The sequence below is a fragment of the Sylvia atricapilla genome, chromosome 3 (assembly GCF_009819655.1).
Source record: "Sylvia atricapilla isolate bSylAtr1 chromosome 3, bSylAtr1.pri, whole genome shotgun sequence".
Classification (NCBI taxonomy): domain Eukaryota; kingdom Metazoa; phylum Chordata; class Aves; order Passeriformes; family Sylviidae; genus Sylvia; species Sylvia atricapilla.
This window is the reverse complement of record NC_089142.1, coordinates 91,622,649-91,644,741: the sequence shown is the minus strand read 5'-3', so window position 1 is coordinate 91,644,741 and position 22,093 is coordinate 91,622,649. Positions and strand designations below refer to the sequence as shown.

At 42.3% G+C, this 22,093-nt stretch overlaps 1 protein-coding gene across 1 annotated transcript; it reads right to left on the bottom strand.

The window, feature by feature from the left end:
* Positions 1 to 255: 255 nt before the first annotated feature.
* Positions 256 to 22,020, bottom strand: DTL (denticleless E3 ubiquitin protein ligase homolog). The gene is made up of 14 exons (XM_066316154.1): positions 21,944 to 22,020; positions 21,023 to 21,121; positions 20,633 to 20,694; positions 20,419 to 20,539; positions 19,882 to 19,947; positions 18,642 to 18,757; positions 17,850 to 17,923; positions 16,818 to 16,921; positions 15,782 to 15,886; positions 13,599 to 13,711; positions 9,941 to 10,030; positions 8,023 to 8,161; positions 3,427 to 4,292; positions 256 to 1,899 (listed from the first exon to the last, which is right to left on the bottom strand). Exons 1-14 carry the CDS (start codon positions 21,978 to 21,980, stop codon positions 1,831 to 1,833), a joined length of 2,061 nt encoding a protein of 686 aa, XP_066172251.1. The 5' UTR covers positions 21,981 to 22,020; the 3' UTR covers positions 256 to 1,830.
* Positions 22,021 to 22,093: the final 73 nt, after the last annotated feature.

The following is a 22,093-nucleotide window of genomic DNA, read 5'->3' as shown; positions in this document are numbered from 1 at the left end:
GTTGTACCCCACAAAGTTGCTATAATAATTAAAATTAGGACAGAATTAAATCCCAAACCCACTTATTATATGTTTCTACTACTTCCATCTACTTCAATATCCAGAAGTCAGTCCAAATTAAACTAGCACTTTTTAAATATTCCTGTTTTGTCTAAGATACTAGATGTATTCAGACAGTCACTTTTTAAAAATTCATTTTTTTAAAGAAGAACTATAAAAATATGCCTGAAGCATTCATAGGATGATGGCCTGTAATTCAGCAAACAAGAGAAAACTGTCCTATCCTCTATTTGTACCCAAGAGCTTCTGCCAAAAGATACAACATGATAGTAAGTGCTGTTCTTTTCTTAGAAAAGCATATTGCACATTTTCTTTTGCTTTGTAGCTGTAACAGACCTTTCACAAAAACAATTTTCTTTCAAGTAATTTATTTCCTTGCAAAATACAATCTACCACATAAAATACAAACCAGCATGTTTCCTTCTAATCACTTCCAGCTACCATACTTTCCAACATTACTGTAAAGCAGGTGTTAAAATTTAAGATAGACAACATAAGTTAGGGGAATCATATCCACTTCATACATCTCAGTTCTTCTGCAGTGGAAACATTTAATAGGGATTTAAAGGGCTTGATTGGTTTTGAAGTTCACGGGAACTATTACACCAGAAAACAGTAATGCTCCAACATAAAACAGGGATCTTCTATTAGAAGATCCTACTTCTACTAGAAGATCCAGGGGAAAGCATGGCTGAGGAATTAGTGTCATTAGCAGGACAGTGATCTCCTTTCAGTGATCTTGTTCTATCAGCATCGGGGACAACTTACAATAGCAAAGCATTTAATATTAATATCTAATGCTCTCAAGTGCTTTCTAAATGTCAGTTGCCTCTCCCACAATTTACATGGTATTATTTTGTAACTACTGTATTATAAACCTGTCACAAAGGTACCTTATAAGCAGTTACTAATGCCTTTGCTACAGGCTGAACCTGTAAGAGCTGACTGGCCACGGGCTGTTATGGGATGCCTATTTAGGACAAATCAAACTAATTCTTTGAACACGCCTTGCCAGTATTTTATTTGAGAAAAGTGATAAACTTTTGGTCTTAAGAGCTGTGGTGCTGATGGTTCAAGAGGCAGCTAGGTAGGTAAATACAGTAGTTTCCAGGGTGGGAGAAGAAAGGGGATGGCAAGGGGAGAACAGGAGTTACATACTTGATTATGCTTTGTCTCTTTTTACACCATAGTCACCATCAGATGGATGAGGGCAACTTAAAAGATTTTTAGATTTAGCTAACACATTGCTAGCTTCCCTGCTGGAAGCAGGCAGTCATTGCAGTAGTAGAAGAATAACTGTAGAAATGCCATTTGGCATCAAGAGGCTCATATGTACCTCCAGTAAATTTCTGTACACATTCCACACTTACTTTTCAGGAGGGTGCAATGATTGACACACTACTCTTAAGCAGAGGCAGTTTGAACAGCAGATTAGTAACATAAACTGACAAGCTATATGTGCTTGTCAACAATACACAGCAAAGGTGTGGCTGTCTTTGGACTACAACAGTTGCCATGTAAAAAATATTTTGTGCATTAAAAAACACATACCCTAAGTCAGAAAGAGACCATGAGTAAGTATTGTGTAAATTTTACACATTCAGCTCACTTCAACTGCTAGAAGCTTTAAAAACAGGAAGACTAAAACCTCAAATCTATGAAAGTCTGACAACAAATTGTGTAATCTTGGTGCATTGCTGTTGGCATTGTTAAGTCTGGTCTTGATACCTCAGTGTCAGCATCCCTCAGGTGCAACCACCACACGCTGTTTCAGTCATTCTGTGGCTTTCTGTGGAAGTATGTGCAGATCTTCCTCATGGAAACTGAAGTGGCTGCAGCCTAGCAAGAAATAAAACCAAAACCAACATGAAACACTCTCAGGTTAACAGCTCATCTGCTGCAAGTTTCCCCTCCATCATTGTTCCAGTCTGCTCGGCTTCCCAATTAAGAGAGTAAATGAAAGACTCTTTACTGCAATCTGTCTCACAGATAAGAGGCTTACTATCTACAGGCAACACTGCCTAAATCCTAGGGTGCTCCTACTGCCGTGAGAAACACTCCAGCTGCAGTTTCAGCTTCCCTACAGCAGATAAGATTGCTGCAGATTTTCAAGATACAGTAAATTCAGTGAATGCTGTTGGGTATTTCTGGCATCTCCTCAGGCTACGAGAACAGCACAGGAGCATCCCAAAATCAGAACCAGAGCATACTGGGCAGGAAAGGTAATTGATCTATAGTAATCTCTCTCCAGTGCAAATCTCTCTGTCTTGTGTTTAAACATGTACAGCATAAGCTACAACTAGTCACAAGTAGTAGTAGGTTTCCTGTAACCAAGATTTCTTGGTGCAACCACAACATAAAGAGTCCAGCTGCTATGAATAACTTCAGGACTGGTGGTTTGCCCAGGTCATATCTGGGCATGGGGTAGAAGTGTTGGAAGGGATGAAATCAGGTAAGAAAGGAGATAAGCCTCAAAGAAGACAACAACTTTTAGCATCAGATATTCAAGAGTGCAACTAAAATTTGATGATTGAAAATCGAGCTAACATTTACTGAAATAAAGACTCAGTCAAAGACTCTGGAGGACTTGCAACTCCAGTTTCAGAGCTAGAGTCTCTGAAACTTCAGTTCCAAGTCAAGTTTGTCTTGTTTTAAAAAATGTAATTGTAATTTCCTAGCTAAGTCCTCATGCCAATGTTTTTAGCTGCTTTGTAAGCTTAACTTCACTTTCAGATCCTAGGATGAGCCATGTGCCAGGCTTCCTGTACACCAAAAGTAGTATGATGTACGTCAAATCCAGCCCTCTCACTCTTGCACTAGAAGAAAACACTTCTTATTTTCTTCCAGTTTTCCACTGAAGGAACTGAAGGCATAATTTAATAACTTTACAGTTTTAACAAGGGTGACAAATGCTTTTGCTACCTGAGCTGCAAGAGAATTTAGCTCTTTCTTCCAATATTTAAGTGGCTTTCCAGTAACATAAACAGGCAGATGTGATGGTGAACTCATGAACAGGAACTCTGCCAGGAAAGCTGTTGGCATTATTGTGCCTCTCCAAGTAGAGCTGTATTTAAGAAGACAGCTACATCCTTCAAACATCCAGCTGGGGGCTGCAAGGATCTCTGAGCTCCTGTGTGCTTTAAGTCCCTTGAAAATGCAGGACACATCATAAAAATTCTGTTGCTGTGTGAAACAGATTAGCAAATAACAACATAAATGTAGCCAGCTTATTAGGCCAGGAATCATTCCTTTTGTTCATAGTCAAAGGGATCAGATAATTCTTTATCTGAGCAGGAGAACAAACAAGGGGAAATGGCAGCTAGGGATAACTTGTTTCATGACAATGTTGTTGGCTGTCCTACTTACAGTTTTTGGTGAAGTGGCCACTGCCACAGATTCTTGTCTTCTGGCACCAGGACTGCAGGGTGACCGGGGGCTGTGTGACGTGCTCTGGCTGCCAGCTCTGCCAGTCCGTAGCTTCTCTCCCAGAGCAGACAACCAATTTTTTCTTTCAGGAGAACTGTTCTCTTTATCTACTACTTCAGTGTCCTTCCCATGTGGAGATCTGAAAATATGGGGAGAAGTTTGAATGCCTGATGGATTAATATGGCTTCCAGAAAGGGAAGGCTCTTTTGGGCTGTGGCTGGAACCTTCAGGGTTGTTACACAAGTCAGCCAGGCTGAGAGAGTCTTCATCAGAAGCTTTTTGGTCTGGAACCAAGTGGCATAAATTCAGCTTGGATTTCTTAGCTGCATGGTCCAGCTCAGTCACACAGCTACAGGCCTGCAGGCACTTCTGCCCTGCATCAGCCTCCTTGCTGCAGTCAAGCCTTCTCTTGGCACGCTTTTCAAACTGTGAATGTGGGACCTGAGGAGGGCAAGCAGCTTCCAAGAGACCCTGGGTGACTTGGATAACTTCTGCCAGGGCTTTTCTAGGAGAAAGAGCCTTTTTCTCCACTTCTGGAGGAGAAGAGCACGGAGTCCTTGTAACCCAGTGTTTGATGGACATTCTGGAGGAAGGGATCAGTCTGGGAGACGCGCAGGGGCTGTCCCCAGGTGGCTTGGCTGGGGTGGAGGCAGTCGGGGTTTTGACGGGGACTGTGGGAGTGTTGGTGGACAGCGGAAGGTCTCCGGAGTCAGTGGGAGCACAGGCAGCGGGCCGTGGAGAGGAAGTGCACACGCTGCCCACTGTCAGGGCCTTGGCAGGAGTGCTTTGTGGGCTGGCTGCTGGCCCTGAGAGGGGAGAAAGAAGTAGTCTGATGAGGAACACAGAGCAGCAAATAAAGGACAGTCTTTTTAAAAACACCCTTTCCAACCACGAGATGAATCAGCACTGACCCTGTGCCCCAGATACACCCTTTTGAACTAAGAAGTTGTATAAATCCTTCTGATTTTGGTTAAACTGGTACAAGTCCATTATAAAATCCTATATCACACTGATAAAGTATAATGCAGTACATTTGTGTAATGTCTGACATCTATTCCTTTGGTAATGAATGCTCTTACATGAGCTACAACCAAAACAAATCTTGAATCTTCCAAGTCTATGTAGCCTTGATGGAGCTTTGCATTTTGCTTTTCCAGACAGCTGCCTGGCAAAAAAGGCTGGTCCCCACCTGCTCTGCAACTTCAACAGCTGCATAGCCAAGCTGAGGGACAAAGGTACTGCAAGCAGCTCCCGAGGCTGTAACAATACCAAGGAAGCCTTACACTGTGGTGCCCCACCACATGAATAATGCCCTTAGTAAGGTGTTACTGGCTATGTATTTTTTTAAGTGAAGGATGCACTTTCATTCTCTTGTCTTTTTTGCTGGAGGACTCTCTGCAATATTGTATTAGAATGGAGACAGTAGTTATTTACCACACCCAGAGAAGTTTGAGAAATTCTTCACCTCCTGAAAAAGGACTTAAAATTTCCAAAGGAAATAAAATCCTCTCAAGAAATTATTCCCAAACAGGTATTTCACAGTGGCTTTTGAGCTCACCAGCCAAGATATAAATGCCCCTGCTTGTAAAAGGGAAGTCTGGAACACCCAGAAAACAGTGGTCATAGGTAGGGGCCTAAGGACCTCACTAACAGAGGGAATCATACACAGCAAAGATCTTGGTATGCAGCAATATTAGGGAGGATTATCGTAATTTTTTCATATGTTTTTATTTCCAGTCCCCTCCCACAGGGAACACATTAGTAGGTTTGTAAGATCCTGCTTTCTCATTCGCCTAACTCACGGTGATGCAGTTAAACAGGGTAGTGCCTTAATTTACTCTCTGCACTTCCACTGCTGGGCACAAGAGCACTAAAAATTTTGTGTATACCAGGGGTTTAATCCAAACCCTCCACTCTCAGCACTAGCACTGCACTATAAAGCTCTTCATTAGAGCAATGAGAAGTCTAGTGTGAATAACCTGCCATTTTCTTTACAGTGCTGGGCTGTCTCACACACAACATGTTGAGTGAGCACCTACAGGCCTGGTTATACACCATACTAAGCTTCTCTGAACCTTTAACTGTATTATCTAACTAGCATCCAATATACAAATACTGCTGCATCAGAAATAAATTGAATAGAATCCCACTACAAGTAACTTCAACACACAAAACAGAGTTAAAGGCTCCTTTCCTGATAAAATACACTACTTCATAACAACTTGTTTCAATCTGGGCTGTGAGAATGTAACTGCCAAGATTTCTCCTCCTAATCTTTGGTTTAATGAGCACTTACAAGACAATAATAACTCAGCTGGGAAATTAGTTGCACTCAGAAATCTAAGCTCCTAGAGGGGAAGAAAACAGCAAGCTCAGCAACTCCTGATCCATAATGACCATTACAAATTCATTCAGCAGAAATATTGCATGACTAGTTGGGTATGAACACTTTGAATCCCACACCAGTCTGAAAGTTATGCTGTGGACACACAGGATAATGGATAAAGAGTTATCTTGGGAGTAGGGTACGTGTCATAGCAAGAAGCAAACACAAAATTGAGATAAAGAATATGAGTATCAGGCTTTTTTTCCTAAGACTGCATGCATTATTTAGGCTTCTACGAAGCCAGTTTCAAGCTGTTTCCATTTATGCTACCGCTGCACACAGTAAAACACTGCAAGTACCTGCAGTCAGCCTGCATCACACCAAAGCAGGTTATTGTGGATGTTTCCTACCTTCTCTGCCACAAATCTTCTAGAGTGGTATTATCAATCTCCAGATTTAAGAATCACAAATTGTCCATGCACAGGCTTGCTCCAGAAGTTTGGTTACACAAAACCACAGAGAAAGTAGTACAACTTAAAGAAACCACAAAAGTAATTGCCAAAGAAAAGGAAACTCTGGTTGCCACACATCATGGTATAGGTCAACAATCAACACACAACCTCAATCTCATAATTTGTTTCTCAGAAACGGGTGGGGAACTACCTAGATTCATCCCAGCAGGTCTGAAATAATACTCTCCTTGCCAGCTCTGAATTAGTTTCTGCAGATAACTCCTATATTCTAACAGCACGTGTTTCATGTTCAGGAGCCAAGGTCAGCAGGAAGCCTGCTGTTGTGTTTGCACTGTCTGTGTACTTCCTCTTCCCTCCTGTGTAACTATAATGCAGCAGGAGCAAGGAGAAATAAGTCATTTTTTTCTGGTATATTAGCAAACCTGACTTGTAAAGTTTTAGTGTATAAGACACTTTATATCTCACGATTTTGGTCTAAACCTATGCTTACTTCTGTTTTTCTGAAACTAGGATACACAGGTATTTTTGAACCCTCTCTGAGGAAGAGTGTGTGCACACGCAAAACAATTACCAGCTCTGGAGTGGACCTGGCACTCTCCCTCCTATTGTCCTGCAAACTTCCTGCTAGACTTGTTACTCACTGGCAAAAGGTTAGAGGTAATGTTACCCCATTAGTGGGATTTGGAGACCTTCAGCCTTTATGTGTGTTAGCCAAGATGAAATTCATTTGGAGGGTGGCTCAAAAAGATAGGTAGAATGCAGGAAGTCACAGCAGCAGCTGCTGGGAAGCTATTGTATTCTTAGTTTCAGAGCAACTTTATGGAGAAGTTCATCTTACTTCAATTTGGGGGTAGGGCACTTCTCCTTTCACCTACTCTACTGCAACAAAATGCAGGTTACAGACAAATCAAAGTAATATTTTGATTCCTTTTGGTTCCTTTCTTCTGGTCTAGGGTGCTACCTGCTTAGTGACTCTCTTCTCTGCAGAGCCCACATCTGCTTGCTAGCTCAGAGCATGCTATACCACTTGTCTGAGTGCCCAGGCTTCGTAGAAAGGTACTGCATTTGTTCACTAGACTTAACACATGAATAGATGATTAATTACAATCACAATCACAATCATCACAATTGTCTACGTGTTTTTTTGAAGTACTTTCACTACACAGCATTTCATTTGGCTGTATACAGTCAGTACCACTGACTGAAGCAAAAGGGAGAGACAATACTGATAACTGCACCTGAGAAATAAATCTGTGCACAGTTCAATTGTGTGCAGAAGCAAACAGTTCTGAGTTCCAAGGCTCTATATGTGCTGTCAGCTCTTTGCTGGGTAAACTACCACACTGGGAAAAGCATATGATCTTACTGCTCTCAGTTAGTATTTAATGGCGGGGTGGGGGAAGTGAGTTATTGCTACAGTGCCATCTCCTTTGGCTGTTCAATTATCGAACTCTGCTGAAACCCACTGAAGATCTGGCTGCCCAACAAGCTGTGTCAATGAATATTTGCCTTGCAGTCTGGCCATACAGACTTTGCCATACTTGTAAGCTGTTTCAACCAGCTTGTTCTGTTGATGGCAGAAGTATCTACAAGTAGAAGTGCTTGTCTGGCTATATGAGTAATTGTCTAAGATGAGAAAAACCTCAGAAGGCTAATAAGCCAAAGACTTTTGCTGGTACAGAGAACAGGCAAAATTCAGCAGCCATGTTGCAGAGCAAGATAGCTCAGGGGCCTTACCTGCTCCATGTTGTTCTTCTGGTTTCTTCTGAGTGACCCAGCCCACCAAGCTGGGTTTTCTGGATACTGATTTCTCTTCCTCAGGACAACGTCGTAAGCGCCAAATCCTCACAGTGTTGTCATCAGAGCATGTGGCAATCTAAGTATAAATTTGTGTGTTAGAATAACCAGGGCACATCCTATGGATCACTGGCTGAGTGAACTGCAACAGCTACGTCCAGCACACCATGCCAATATGAATGATGGTGAAGCTCAGCAGAAGGGGTACAAGATTGACCACTAAACAATGAAAATAACCCAACTCTGTTTCATTACTGCACCAGGCAGCAGTGTTTTGTTTTTAAGTAGGCAAGGCTGCTGCATCCATGTCTTTCTGCTGTAGAAATCTCAGTCACCACCAACCATTTGCTTTCCATGGTTGTCTAAGAGGCAGTGCTCAGTCACAGCACATTTTGAGATTTCAATCCCTTGGTAGATGAAAGCAGCCACGATCCTTTTTGCACCTGCATCTTAATCTGCCTCTGTTGCTGAGGACATCTTCTGCTTGGGGACAAACATTTGCAGCACACCCAGAGGGTGACATTGGATGGCTGTTGCATGAGCTGTGCTATCTCTGCAGAGTCAGATGTCAGCAGCATCTGGCAGAGAACCCAACTCCACCAGGAACACAACTCTAGAGCCCTGCCACAGCATCACGTGCTCCAAAAAGATCTCTGGAATCCCGACCAAAGGAGCAGCACCCATCTTGCCCACATTTTATGACTATCTTTAGGGAGATTAGCTGGTGACTCCACAGGGAATCAGTAGAAAGAAAAAGGAAATGATGTGGTGAAAGTTCATAGCAATCAGAATGGGGAAGGTGTCTCTACTCCGACCTTTGTCACACCAACGTTGTCCCTACCAAAACTACTACCTTGCTTCTCAAATCACAACAAGCAGCTTCCTGACCTGTCTTAGCTCCATATTTCTCACTTTTCCTCATGATTTGGCATCTGAACAATGGCTGACTATTTCTTCCCTGTGTCAGTAACAATATTAAAGGCCAAATTGGTCTGCATTTCCAACACATCACAATCAGGATGCTGGGCTACCTCTATATAACAGATTTCATCTGAGATGCCAATTCTCATATTGTGCATCTTACACAACTAGAACAATTCCTGATGTTTCCCTGCAAGACTCCAATCCTCCTACACTGTAATGCTTTTCTGAAGCCCTGGTGCTGCAATGCAAGCTAGGGCAAGAAGGTGACTTCTTTAACATTGTGGGATGCAAGAAGTTCTGCCTATCATTAGGACACTGTTGAGGATTTTTCAAGGTTATTTCTAGTTTTGAGCTAGGCCAGACATTTGAACCAACTTCCTGCTTCAGTTGTTTTCCTTTTAGTGACACCTGGTGCATAATCACTGACCCAATTTTCACTGGAGGCTCTTTTTGTCATAAAAACAGCTCAGATTTTGAAAAGAGGTCACAATGAAAAAAGTCCATATATTTTTTAAAAGGCATTCAAAACTTGCCACTCTGTACAAGACTAGCAGATTTATCAATAGTCAGAGGGAAAGGAAGATGTGAATATGGAACAACAAAACAAGCCTTTGGCTCATGAAAGCCCTGATTAAATTATTCCATTGTTTTGTCTCTTAGAGGGACTATCAAGCTCTCATCAAGAGAGGCCTTTACTGATTTGCAATTTCTTAGGACTTCTCAATTAGCCTTAATTATCTGAAAATAATAAAAAAGGTTCTGATGATAGTGTAATATGACAAGGTTGGATTACTGTCCCCTAAATGAATGCTTTAGAACTGATTGACTAAAAATTTCCTCCCAAAGCAACAAATGCTGCTGCCATTTTGAAAAGCAGATGTTGTCACATCACACCTGCTGTCTCACAGTAAAGACCATTTTGCAGAAGACAAACCTTAGTGAAGTCTGAAGGACACCACGCAATGGAGGTAACTTCCTGAGAGTGACCAAGGAGTATCCGTGGAGGAAGGCTGGGCTCAGAAACCTTAAAAAATCCACAGAAGAACAAGCAAACAGTCAGAAGGCAGACAACCTAACATACATCTCAAAAAAACAAAAAACAAAACAAAAAAAAAAACCCCATCATATCCCACCTGTGAAGTATGTGGATACTTCCCATCTTTCCTGTATGAAATGCGTAAATCAAATGCTCTCAGCCTGTCATCATGAGGCAACAACTGAGGAAGTCCTAAGCAGCAGTTCATGGAAACACCTGTTCAATTCCTGCTACACACAGGAATTCTGCTTTAAGAGTTGACAGCCCAAAACATGACACAGGCACTTAAGGTACCTCTACCTGTTCCAGGTAAGATGCTTAAATGTTGGGAGGCTCATATTTTGAATCGGGTTAGGCAAATATGTTCTGCTGGTATTTTACCAATGTGCCAATTGCAGGTCAATGGTTTATTAAAAAAATGAAACAACTGCAAACAAAATCCCATAGATGAACCTTCACTGGCTTCAGAACTGCCCAAGTGCCTGCTCCTTCTCCAACCAATCAGCTGGACCAGAGACCTTCTTAAGAGTTCATAGGAAAGCTCTCTCTAAATCACTCATATTCATTCAGCTCATCCCTATTTCTCTCACACTCTTCTTAAAAAATATATATATATCTTTCTCCTGTTCTACAGTATTGCTACTTATCTTTGACTCCAGCTCCTCTAAGTGACAGACAGAGCTGAAGCCAGCATTAAGTGGCCCACAGAAGAAAACATACAGACATGAACACACACACAGATTCTATCCAAGTTTTGCTTGCTTTCAGCAGCCAATACTCTCTGGAGCTGTGAGTCACCATCACTGATGTGACATTATAAGGGAGATCTTTCAAGGAGATTTGCATAAATGACTAAGGGAATGAACAGACCCTTTACTATCTGGAGTAAAGGAGTAGACATTACATGTAGGTTTCAAAGGAAAATGCAAGACTTTGGGGAAGGCTTCTGATTTACAAATATTTTTCTCTTGTAGATTATCTACAACAGCCTGCAAAACTTCGGCTTCAGAATTTAAGCTGTTTTGATACAAACAGGTTCATCTTAACAGGACCCTTTTCTCCCCTTGGCATGACAGAGGCAATCACTTGACTAAATATCCACTTAAATGCCTTGGTCAGAGCCTTCTCTTCACTGCCAAAACATGCAATGCCATGGAAACTAAATCCCTATTTAGTGAATAAACAGGAGATCTTGGTGCAGAGAACACCTTCACTTACAGTTAATAGCAGTCTTGCTATTATACATTCATAGCAGCCAAAGCAGTGGTCCAGTAGCCACTGATTGCTGGAAGGAAAGCAGAGGATGGGAATTACTCTTTCTAGGACATGGTGGGTTTACACTATAGCAGTGTAAATTTAATCAACTATGGCCAGTTTATATTATTGTGAAGTGAAGAAGAGTGCAGAGCTTTGGCTGTGTCCACTGTGTTTGGCAGGAGACTGTCAGCCAGTCTGTGCATGTTAAGTCAAGATTAGCCACAGCACAGGCTGCTTTTTGTGCCTGAATTGACAGGATATTGTTGGGGAAGTGAGGCCTATTGTGGAAAGGTTAAAAAGAGAAACCTAGGAAATGAGGCTTTTTTTTAGTTACTCTCCTCACTGGAAACAGCTGTTACATCCATTTCCAAGATGCAGGATAAAATTATGTCTATGGTTTTGTGCACCATATGATGCAGAAACACGGCCACTCCAGGGCTGGGACACACCAAAGCATATCTTAATATGGTTTCCTGGGAGTGTCCACATCAAAGGATTGAAAGAACAATGGAAATACAAGTCTACAGATGGTATTTTTTTATTACCAAGAAGGTATCTCAGATAGGTACCATCTTTGTGGAGAAAAACCTCTCTGCTCTTCAGCTTGTATAATCTTATGGTTGTTCAAGAGTGAGAATTCATTAATGGATGAAATTCTAGTTTTTTTAAAAAAACCCAACACAGTAAAGGAAGTGTTCATTGCCTGGAAGTGACTTATATACGAAACCAGACTGAAACAGCATCCTTGTCAGCAATAACTTCAATCCACAGTGTTTCTCACCCAAACACAAACTTAGCACTGCTGCAAAAGTTTCTCAAAGAAATTATCTAAGTGGAAAAGGTCATCCTCTGAACTTTATTGCTCTCTAGATACAGAAAGAGCTCTTCATTAAGGCCCTTACAACATTACCTGTTAACTACTCATGCAACATCTAACCATGGGTGTTTTCACAGCATAGTAAGTCCTCAAGCCATGAAAAGATACATGTTTCACAGTCAAATCTGTCAACATTGAAATTAAGAAGTCTCTGAATACCACGGATCTTGAAAGAGACAAATGCACTGGAAGTCCCACTTTCTAATATGACTATGGTATTAAAATAAAATCTCATTATTTATTTTATAAATATGCAATACAATCTGTCACTTATATGTGACAGCAACAGATGTCTTCTGTACATAAATACATTTTAGATGTGCTCAAATGCTTAATTTTGAAATATAATGACATCCTTGAATACTCTCAACTGAGTCTCAGCCTGTGTTCCAAGAAAGAATCAAAACACATGAATGCAGAATGTCCAACTCAAGTTCACACAGGCATTTCTGCTGAATTTGCACAGAACACAAGGAAGGTTAAAATTCCACCACTTGGCATAGCAGTCCTGCTACCACACTCCCGCCTCCACTGAGTGAGCAACCCAGCTGCTTCCAAGTGTTCTCCGAATTCAAGAGAATACATGCTCAAACCACAACCTCAGAAGGCTGACCCTCTCCTATGGGAAGTTTGTATTTTACTTTCAAACTCGTTGTGAAACGGATACACAAGTCAACATTCCCTAAAAATTATCCCAAATCTGAAATAGGTCCCAAATCTGAAACCCGTGGTTTCTGTCTATTGTACTTCAGCAAGTCTACTCTGTTCTCATATGAGGAACATGAAGAACAGAACTTGAAGCATGCCTTACTCTGAGGTGCCTGCTACTATCTTGGTGACATTTGTATTTCCTACATGTCACTGCAAGATGTTAAGTGACAAAGCCCCTCAGCTGTCAGACAGTGCTTTGGAATTTTGCTAAAGGCTCTGGCTGAGCCCTTGCTATAATACAAAGGCTTTAACTACTGTAAATTAAGCATGAGAAAAAGCTATGTCTGAAGCTGGAGCTGAAAATGGAGAGGTGGAGGAAAAGAGTGCCCTTCAAAACAATTAAACTTTTAGGTTTCTGCTAATGTGCTCCATTGCTAAATATGAACCAAGAACTGTCTGTCTACTTGTCATAGCTGCCTGAATCAACAGGACTGAAAGAGGATTTTAATGCCCATTAAAACCAGATTAAGAACAGCATTTTGCAATAAGCAGCAGTGTTGAGAGACATACTGATGGCAGGAGGTTAGCTCTGTTTTACATTAAACAATTACATGAGGCCTTGACAGCAACATACACAGTCCAGGCACAACATGCCAGGAGCTAGCCCCACGCTGTTTTGGGTAGGATTGGGAAGCAAGGAGTGTTCTATGTGAACAGGAAAAGCAAAAGCAGCTCCAGGCTGCATGTTTGTGTCTCCCCCCATTGCCTCACCTTCCAGATGTATGCGTTGCAGTCACTAGAGCCACTGACCAAGAACTGGTCATCTGGGCTGGTGCTGGATTTGATATAAAAGGTTGAATTCTGGTGTCCACTGAAAACAGCCACTGTGAAGAGAAAATAAAATAAAAAAATAAATAAAAGCCCCAGTCAATGCATATCCCTGGAGTCAGTTGTGCAAGGAGGGCTGATCTTACAGGCTTTTCCTGCCTCGTCACATGTCCTTTGGAGAAAGTGGTTGAACAGCTCCCTTGCTCTGCGGCTCTGGCAGCAGGAAGTTTTTATTATTCAACTGGAGCTCTTCAGCCTTCCCAAACAAACCAATGCCAGTTTCATTAAAGCTCTAGCCTTACCCATATCACAAGCAGGCCCAGCCCTCCCCTGGGCTGCCCCACTACTCTGGTTCCGGTTCCCTGTCTCTTCCTCCCACAGCTGCCATCACCAGTCCCACTCCACCAACAAGGGCAGTCCTGCAGCTGGAGCCTTCTTCCACACAGGTGGCAACAAAGGCACCGGCTGCTCCTTCCCCCCGCTGCCAGCAGCTTTATTTTGTCAATAAAACTTGCATTTTGTCAGTCATGCTCTCCTGCATTTAAAGCCTTAGTAGTGTTTGCTAAAGCCTTGAAACCATCACCCCAAATGGCTGACATCCCCCCTGGCACAGTGGCCTCAGCTGGCACGAGAGCCAAGTGTGGATCTGGAGTGCCTGGCTGCACCATGTCCTGTCTCCTCTCAAGGGGCACAAAGCACAAGCTTCCCAGTGTAGCCCCAGGCTGGGCTGGCACCCTCTCCTCCAGCCCTGTTTTAGTGATGACTCTCACAAAGAGTCACCCACAGACCAGCAGGACACGTGGCTGCCTTCGGTGGCCTTTGAAGAATTGCAAGACCCCAAAATACCCTTTGATTTTTTTGCCCACAGCTCTCCCGGTGCAGTGACCATCAGAGAGTGAATCCCTTCCTACACCAGGCAGCAAAAGCTGTTACAGGAGGATTTCCTGACGAGCCAAGGCCGCCTCAGCGCTGGATAAGAGCAGCTGCAGCCGTGGCAAGGGCAGGCAGGCGCTGCCCTCTGCGGGAACCACAGCAGGAGCACAATGCAGCTGGAGCAATGGAGACTGCAATGGAGACTGCAATGGAGACTGCAATGGAGACTGCAATGGAGACTGCAATGGAGACTGCAATGGAGACTGCAATGGAGACTGCTCTCCTCAGCCCCCACACGGCAGGAACCCCATGCAGCTGGGGCAATGGAGACTGCTCTCCTCAGCCCCCACATGGCAGCAGCTCCATGCAGCTGGAGCAATGGAGGCTGCTCTCAGCTGCACGCACGAGGCAGGAGCTCCATGAGGAGGCCGAGGGGTGCACTGGTGAGAGCTGGCTCCTGTGAGGGGACAGGCCGGGCAGCCATTCCCACAGAGCACCCGGGGTTCACCTCAACCAAGCTATTAATATTTACTACTCGCAGCACTTCTCCTCTCTGGAAGCATTCCCACCCACCAGACTGCCTTCCTGAAGAGCAGACAGAAGGACACATTGTTCATTTAATTTCAGTTAACTGAGAGACTGAGGAAAGGCAGTGGAAAATAAATTATGTGTCTGGCTGGAATGCATCTAACAAGTTTTGCCACTGGCCTATGGCAAAGCAGCTTTGTGCACCAAAGGCTCAGGGCCATTTTGTGTGTGTAAAGGTCACAGATGCAGAGCAGAAGGAATCCGAAAGGCTGAATCACCTCAATATGCTGAGCATCCTTTCTTCCAGAAACTGTGGTATAAGTTGAATTGAAAAGACACCTTAAAATATCTGAAGTTATCAAGTGATCACTTTCAGTGGATTCATATCTAAATGACTGAAAAATCAGTGACTGCCACTAAGCAGAAGATTCAAATTTGCTTCAGGCTGGGTAGTAGCCATTCCTCACTGGATAACTAGAGCTAACACGCAAAATACCATCAGTGTCTGTCTGGGTGAACCAGTATCTGCTATTAATTTTACTGTGGATGGCTTAACACAAAATGTGGATCTCTCCTGCACAGCTTTAGAGATAAGAGCATGGAATACATTTCCTTCCAGTGTTGAACCTGATCCCTGTCTCTCTCTGTCAGAGGGACAAACCTGCCTTTCTATGCTCTGTAACATCTGTTCTTTTTGCAGCTATTTCCACAGACACCATGCTTACCTGGAGTGGTCCTTAAACTTGTCATATTGAACATGTAGATACTGTCATCAGTGCAGTTAGCAAACAGATTAGCACCAGTGGAATCCAAAACCAGGCTAGAATATCCTACAGAGAAAGAGAGAAGTTCTTCATCAGAAAAAAATTTGGAAAAGAGACATTCTCAAAAAAATGCCCTGAGAAGGGAATTTGGAAAGGATCTGTAACATGTATGAGATTGTCATGGTAAAGTTTCTATACTTGACAGAGCACTTGCTGAAGAAGAAATGTTTCTAGAATAACATCTACATTCTGTCATGAAGATTCAGGGTGGTATTTAGAAAGGATTTGAACCTTCAGAACAGGCAAGTAATTTATTAGATAGTTTCAAATAGGTACTAGGAACAGCCAGTTGTAGAAATAGAGATTAAAAATAAAGAGAAACCCTCATGCTTTAGTAGAACAAGCCATTCTCTGATTTGCTAGTGATTTGGGTTCAAGAAGAATCTTTCCCTGCAGGCAAATTATTTCACAACTACCTCCTTGAGGCTTTCCCTCATGTTCCTGGGACTGACACTGACCATTACACTGTTGATCAGACAAATCATCAAGAATTACTGTGTTGTATTAGAGCATTGTACGGCATTAAAGGTACAAAGAAGACAGAGAAACATAAACAAGTGTGTTATTATTTTTGGTAAACAGTTTCAAGAGGTGATAAAAACCGAATAGAGTCTGGTTTTTTTTGCAAGACACAATGCAAAGAAAGTTCAATCTGAATTTTACTCATGTATCAAAATGCCTAGCTAAACTCCTCAAGAGCTCTACTGTTCATCAACTGTTTATGAAAATGCACTGCTGAAGCTTCTGCAAGTTTTTATCATTGCTGCAATGATGTTAAAGTCAGGCATGTTCCCCCTTCAACTTGAAAATTTGATATTGGCAATCAAAATACCCTGCAGAGCTTGCTGGTCTGATCAACAATTGGCTATGAAGATAAGAAATGTCACTGACTTCTTAACTTCACCCTGCACTGACAAATCCCTGTGCAGTGCCTTACCAAGCTTGCGAGTGCTGGTTCCAGGGTAGCAGAAGGACCTGATGGGCAGCGGGTCCTGACGGAAAGCGGCGTAATTCCTGCGCAAATCCCACACCTTGATCACACTGCAAGAGAAAAGGACAGGTGTCCACCGCTTCCAAATTTCCCTTTCCACGCTGACAAAGCCACCTAAGAGCACAGGAAGTCAGGTGGCTCATGACTGAGGAGTATGCAGTATGCTAAGGAGACAACAGCTGAGCAGGAGCAGAGCAGAGCTGTGCTGAAAGCCAAACAATTGCTCCGCTGGCCATGATTGAGGAGGCAGCACTGCCCTCTGTAACTAACACAAGGCAGAACAACAGCCTGGAAGCCAACTTCCTTCACCTAGTCAAAGGAAATACATAGATGCCTTTATACTTCTGACAAGCAGTTTTAGCTTGTAGTTTCCAAAACAAAGTATTCTAATTTTTTTACTTGCTCTTCAGGAGCAAGTCTCTGTCGTGAACCATAGGCAGGAGAGTCAATCTTGTCTGCCTCAGAAAGCCTCTGACCACATGGAACCTGCTAAAGAATTCAGTCCAAGAGGATCATTTCCATGTTAATCAATAAGACAGTTTGCTCAAGCTCCAAGATGCTGCAAGGGATCTGGCACTTAGGAGAATGCATCTTTTGTAACTCAAAGCAACATTTTCTCAAGCACTCCTACACATATCCAGGCCCTGACCACCCACTCACATCCAAAAAGGCTGTCTAACAATAGTCTGTCTATGTGTGGTCTCGTAGATCCGTTAGAATAGAGAGAGGGAGAGAGAGGGAAGAATTGCTCTCATTCTGCCCCATAGCTAAGACACTAAAATGAGCATTTACCACATATCAGAGTTTGTCCAGTACTGCAATCTTCAATACGGAAGTAAAGCCAATGCAAGCTGGCAGCATAGCTCTTGATTCCACCTAGCAGTAGCTCTAGCCTTGTTGGCCACTGAGTGATCTTAAAGAGAAAATCTCCCAAAATCTCACAGAACAGGCAGGAAAGCAAGCATCCTCCCTCCTTACCCATCAACAGCTCCTGCAGAGATAAGAGTATGCTCGTCCTGAAGCAGCACCACAGTAACACTCTGCTGGAAATCCTTAAACAGAGAAGAAAAAAGAATTTTATTTTCTTTTAAGGCCAGCAAGATCCTGCTGCTTAGTTCAAGGCCATGTGAATCCAGGGAAAACCTCCTCCTAGCCTAGAGAACCTAGAAACACCAGATGTTATTTAGGACACAATAATCCTTTAAACACTGCCACCAGTGAAATTGCCTCTGAGAGATATGTGTTTGGGCAGCAGTTTGAGATTACACCTTTCAGATCACAGATAAGAGAGCTGCCTTCATCACAAGGTTTAATAGATTAAAAATGATCAGGTCTTATTCCAGTACAGCAGTAATTTGGTCAAATTAGGAAGGTGAAAAAAAAGACAGAAAAAAAAAATTACAACTCTCCATATTTCCCCCCTCAAAAAGGGGATTCTAGTCACTCCTTTCCTCTCTAGGGAAAAAAAAAAAAACAAAACAAAAACAAACAAAAAAAAACACCACCACACCAAAAAAGATGTATTTTCACATAGCATTTACCCAAAGTTGGCTTTTATGGCTTGTGGGTTGTTAGGCAACGAAACAATGTCTAAAATTAGCCAAATTAGCCATAGCAAATGACCATGACAAAAAGCCCTACCTCTGCAAAGATAAACGGGAGCATTTACCCCATGCAAGCCATGTATTTCTCACTATATTTACCTAGGAAGAATTCTGCGAATAACACTGTCCCCAGAAGAGACATTTTGTTTGTTGCCCAGATACCCACCACCAAGGGAGCAAGTCCTCTCAGGTTCTGCCTCTTCTTCTTTGGTTTGGAAGGAGTCTGCTTGTCAACCACATTGTGTGCTCCACTGATTTGATTCACCTGCCTGTAAAAGCCATCTGAAAGAAATTAAAGACATCTCAATTAATAGTTTACATGTCATTTTGCTATCACTTTCATAAAACAGGCATCAGCTTGTGATTACTCCTGAAAGGTGGCTTAGATTAACCCTTAAAATCATGACTGTATTCTGAAAATAAAAATTACTTACATACAAAACCAGTGAGAAGAAAGTGCAAAAAACTACAGAGGTCAGTGTAGCACGGACAATGAAACTCAAACTGATCTAGGCAGGCTGCCTTTGGAAATCATTACCCCTTGGTCTGTTTTTCACACACATCCTGGTCTGGAACGTTCAACCCACCTCATTCCAAGCAGAAATACACTCACTGGAAGATTTCCTGTGCTTTTCCACTCTATTTTATAATTTTCTGTTTAGCCTCTTGTCTATTACTTTATTAAATGTACTGTCTAATAAGTAGTAATGCAACTTTTCTACTTTTTTTTTCCTTACACCTTCCACTTCAGTCATGTGGAGTCAGACTTTTCCTTCACTTGGCTGTTTGAAAAGCCAGGGAACCTGGGACAGATGGAAGAGCAAGACACATTCAGGCAAAGAAACCGCTGTGGCAGAGCAGGGAACTGGCAAAAGGTATAAGGGGAAGGGGCTGGAGAAGGAAAAGCTCCAGGAAACAGAAAGAGGAGCAGAATGAGCTCACACCGTATTTATACTAGGTGTTCCCACAATATATTCAGTTGCTGCCAGCACTCAAAAGCTCTTTTTTCTGCACTTTCTGCCTTCCTTCCTACTCTGGCAGGAGCCTTTCCTGCTTTCTTCACCCCTCTGGATAGTTCTGACCTAAGCAATCTCTCCCATCTCATCTGCTTTAGCTCTGCCCTAACAGGGATGCATTCTATACAACCTCCTTACCTACACACAGGGAATTATCAAACGAGCTTGTGGTTTGATGCCGCAAATCTGGTACTGCTGCAAAGTGGAGAAATGTACAATACAGAGCAGAGATAGCTATTCCATCCTCTTACAGTACCTAAAGCAGTACAGCTCTCTGAGGAGCCTCTGCTGCCTATATTGTAATCAAAAGCATCAGTCCAACAAGTCCATCTGAGCAGTCCTTATACATGAGATATCAAGTTTTTTCAAAACTTCTGAAAGTTCATTTACCTTTCTTGTTGCACCTGGTATCCCAAACCATGATATTTCCATCTCTCCCTCCAGTACAGAAAACAGCTGAGAGAAAAAAAGAGTGTTATTCCAAAAGCATTCATTTAATTAACTGAATGCAGTACAATGCCATTCATATACCTCTGGCTCTTCTGTCCCAACATTTGGGATGCCAGTCCTGGAAATATAAAACTCAGGCCATTGTTTTGCCATGCTTTTTGACTTGTTCTCTTACTCTTACTATTCATTTTTTACTCCCACTAGATAAACCAGCTTATGGAAACCAGCATATTCACACACTTGGGTATGGAAGCAGATATCCCATCTTATCTTTGCCCAAGATCAGAAATACGCAGATTTTAGCATCAGGACACCATCAAGTTCTAAAAAGACAGTTTTGCTTTCCGGGCTGGGTCACTGCTCAGGCCTGTGCTGTTTGTACCTGTCAGTTTCCAAAGCCCTTTTTTAGCCCTTAAAGTACTTTGTGAGGGGAAAAGAAGAAAGAAAAAACAGACAACAGGGAATATCAACATTTACCTTTCTCAAATCTAGAAAAAGCAATTGACTTGAGGCTACACTGGTGACCTTTGCATGTGCCAAGAAGCTCGCCAGCTCTCACATCCCACACCTTGGCTGTCTGATCTCCTGAAGCAGTGACCTTCAGAGAGAAAAATAAAAATCTTTAGTCATTTTCTGTACACACGTGCCAAAACATTGAAAAGAAAAAGTCGGATGGCAAAAGACTGCTTACAATCCTGTGTTCCCCTGGCACCCAGGCAAGGTCAAATACAGCATTTGAGTGAGCCTGCCATTCTAAAAAGAAAACAAAAACCAAGATTAGTTCAGTGCATTGCAGCATGGTATTTTGCAGAAGACTAAGAGACATCAGACACTGAATTCAGAAATCTTGTCAACAGTTTGCCTTAGGCATGAAAGACAACACAGAACAATTCATCAACTACTGCTGTTCTAAGAGCACATTCATGCTGCTGCTTTGTAAAGAAGACTCAGCAAAGTATGTGGAAAGAATAAAGTACTGCCTACAATTTATGTCTTAAGTACTTGCAAAAAGCTCTCTTTGATTCCAGCAAATCCCATACTTGTCACATCAAATGAAGATTACCTTCTAAACAACATTTACCTCTAAAGATGAGCTTGCTGGTGGTCTGTGCTTCAGTATCATACAGTCTAACAAACCCTTCTTCATTTGCAACTGCCAGGATGTGCTCCAAATTTGGGGCTGAAAAGAAATTGAAATATATTATATTATGTAGCTAATACATAATCATGTCCATGCTCTTGGTGAAAGGCCACAGATGATTTAAATAAGGAATGCAACAAACATAAAGCTGTGAAATCAACAGCATTTACACAGCAACTTAAGTGTCAAAATACAGAAATATTGGGAAGTATTTTTTTTTAATGTTCCGTTCAGAAATGACTATACATGGGCAATCAAATGGCTCCAGGAGCAACTTTTTGAGATAAAACCAGCTATAGTAGTTTTCTAGCTACAGCTTTCTGTATCTAGAGTACCCATCATCTACAGCGTCTAGCATTTTCCACGATGTGACTTGAAAAAGCAGGAAACCACTTTAGAGAAAAGTAAAATCTCATGCCAATCAATACTAGACTGCAATGAATGGAAAAGCTTTTGCCCTAAAGATCCAGGAGCTTCATTGCTTACTTCTTTCCCCCATCATGGGGAAATGCTGTGTGTAACTGCCTGGTTAAATCCATCCACCTCTGATTTCCAATTAATGTTCTCCCCCCTATTATAGCTTTCATATATATTGAGCAAAGCCCAATTTTTCACCTGTTTAGCCTCATACTGTCACCAAGAGCACATGCCTTGAAACAGACACAGATGAAACAAAGAGGCATTGAAATAAATGCTTTGCAGTTGCTTCTTTGAGGGAATACTTTCCACCTAGGTGCACCACGATGAAATGTTCATCACGTTTAGAAGCAAGGACACTGCTACCAGCTCACTTTAAAACAAGATACCGCTGAAAACAAAGGCTATACTCCGCCCCACAAAGTCTTTCAGGAGTGATTTTACCTGTAGAAAAGGTGCAGCCGAAAGGAGGGACCGGCATCCCCGTTTCCCCGTAAGACAGGTGGTCATCTTCTTGGCTGCACTGGTAGCTCTCCAAGAGATGCTGCAGGGGAAGCGCTGAGGACGGACCTGCAATGGGACAGACGGACCGTA

Coding starts and splice junctions, on each gene's coding strand:
- DTL (XM_066316154.1), bottom strand. CDS start 21,980: ATGCCGGTCCCTCCTTTCGGCTGCACCTTTTCTACAG. Junction 21,122..21,943: donor CGGCTGCACCTTTTCTACAG/GTAAAATCACTC, acceptor ATTTCTTTTCAG/CCCCAAATTTGGAGCACATC. Junction 20,540..20,632: donor TGCCAGGGGAACACAGGATT/GTAAGCAGTCTT, acceptor TTCTCTCTGAAG/GTCACTGCTTCAGGAGATCA.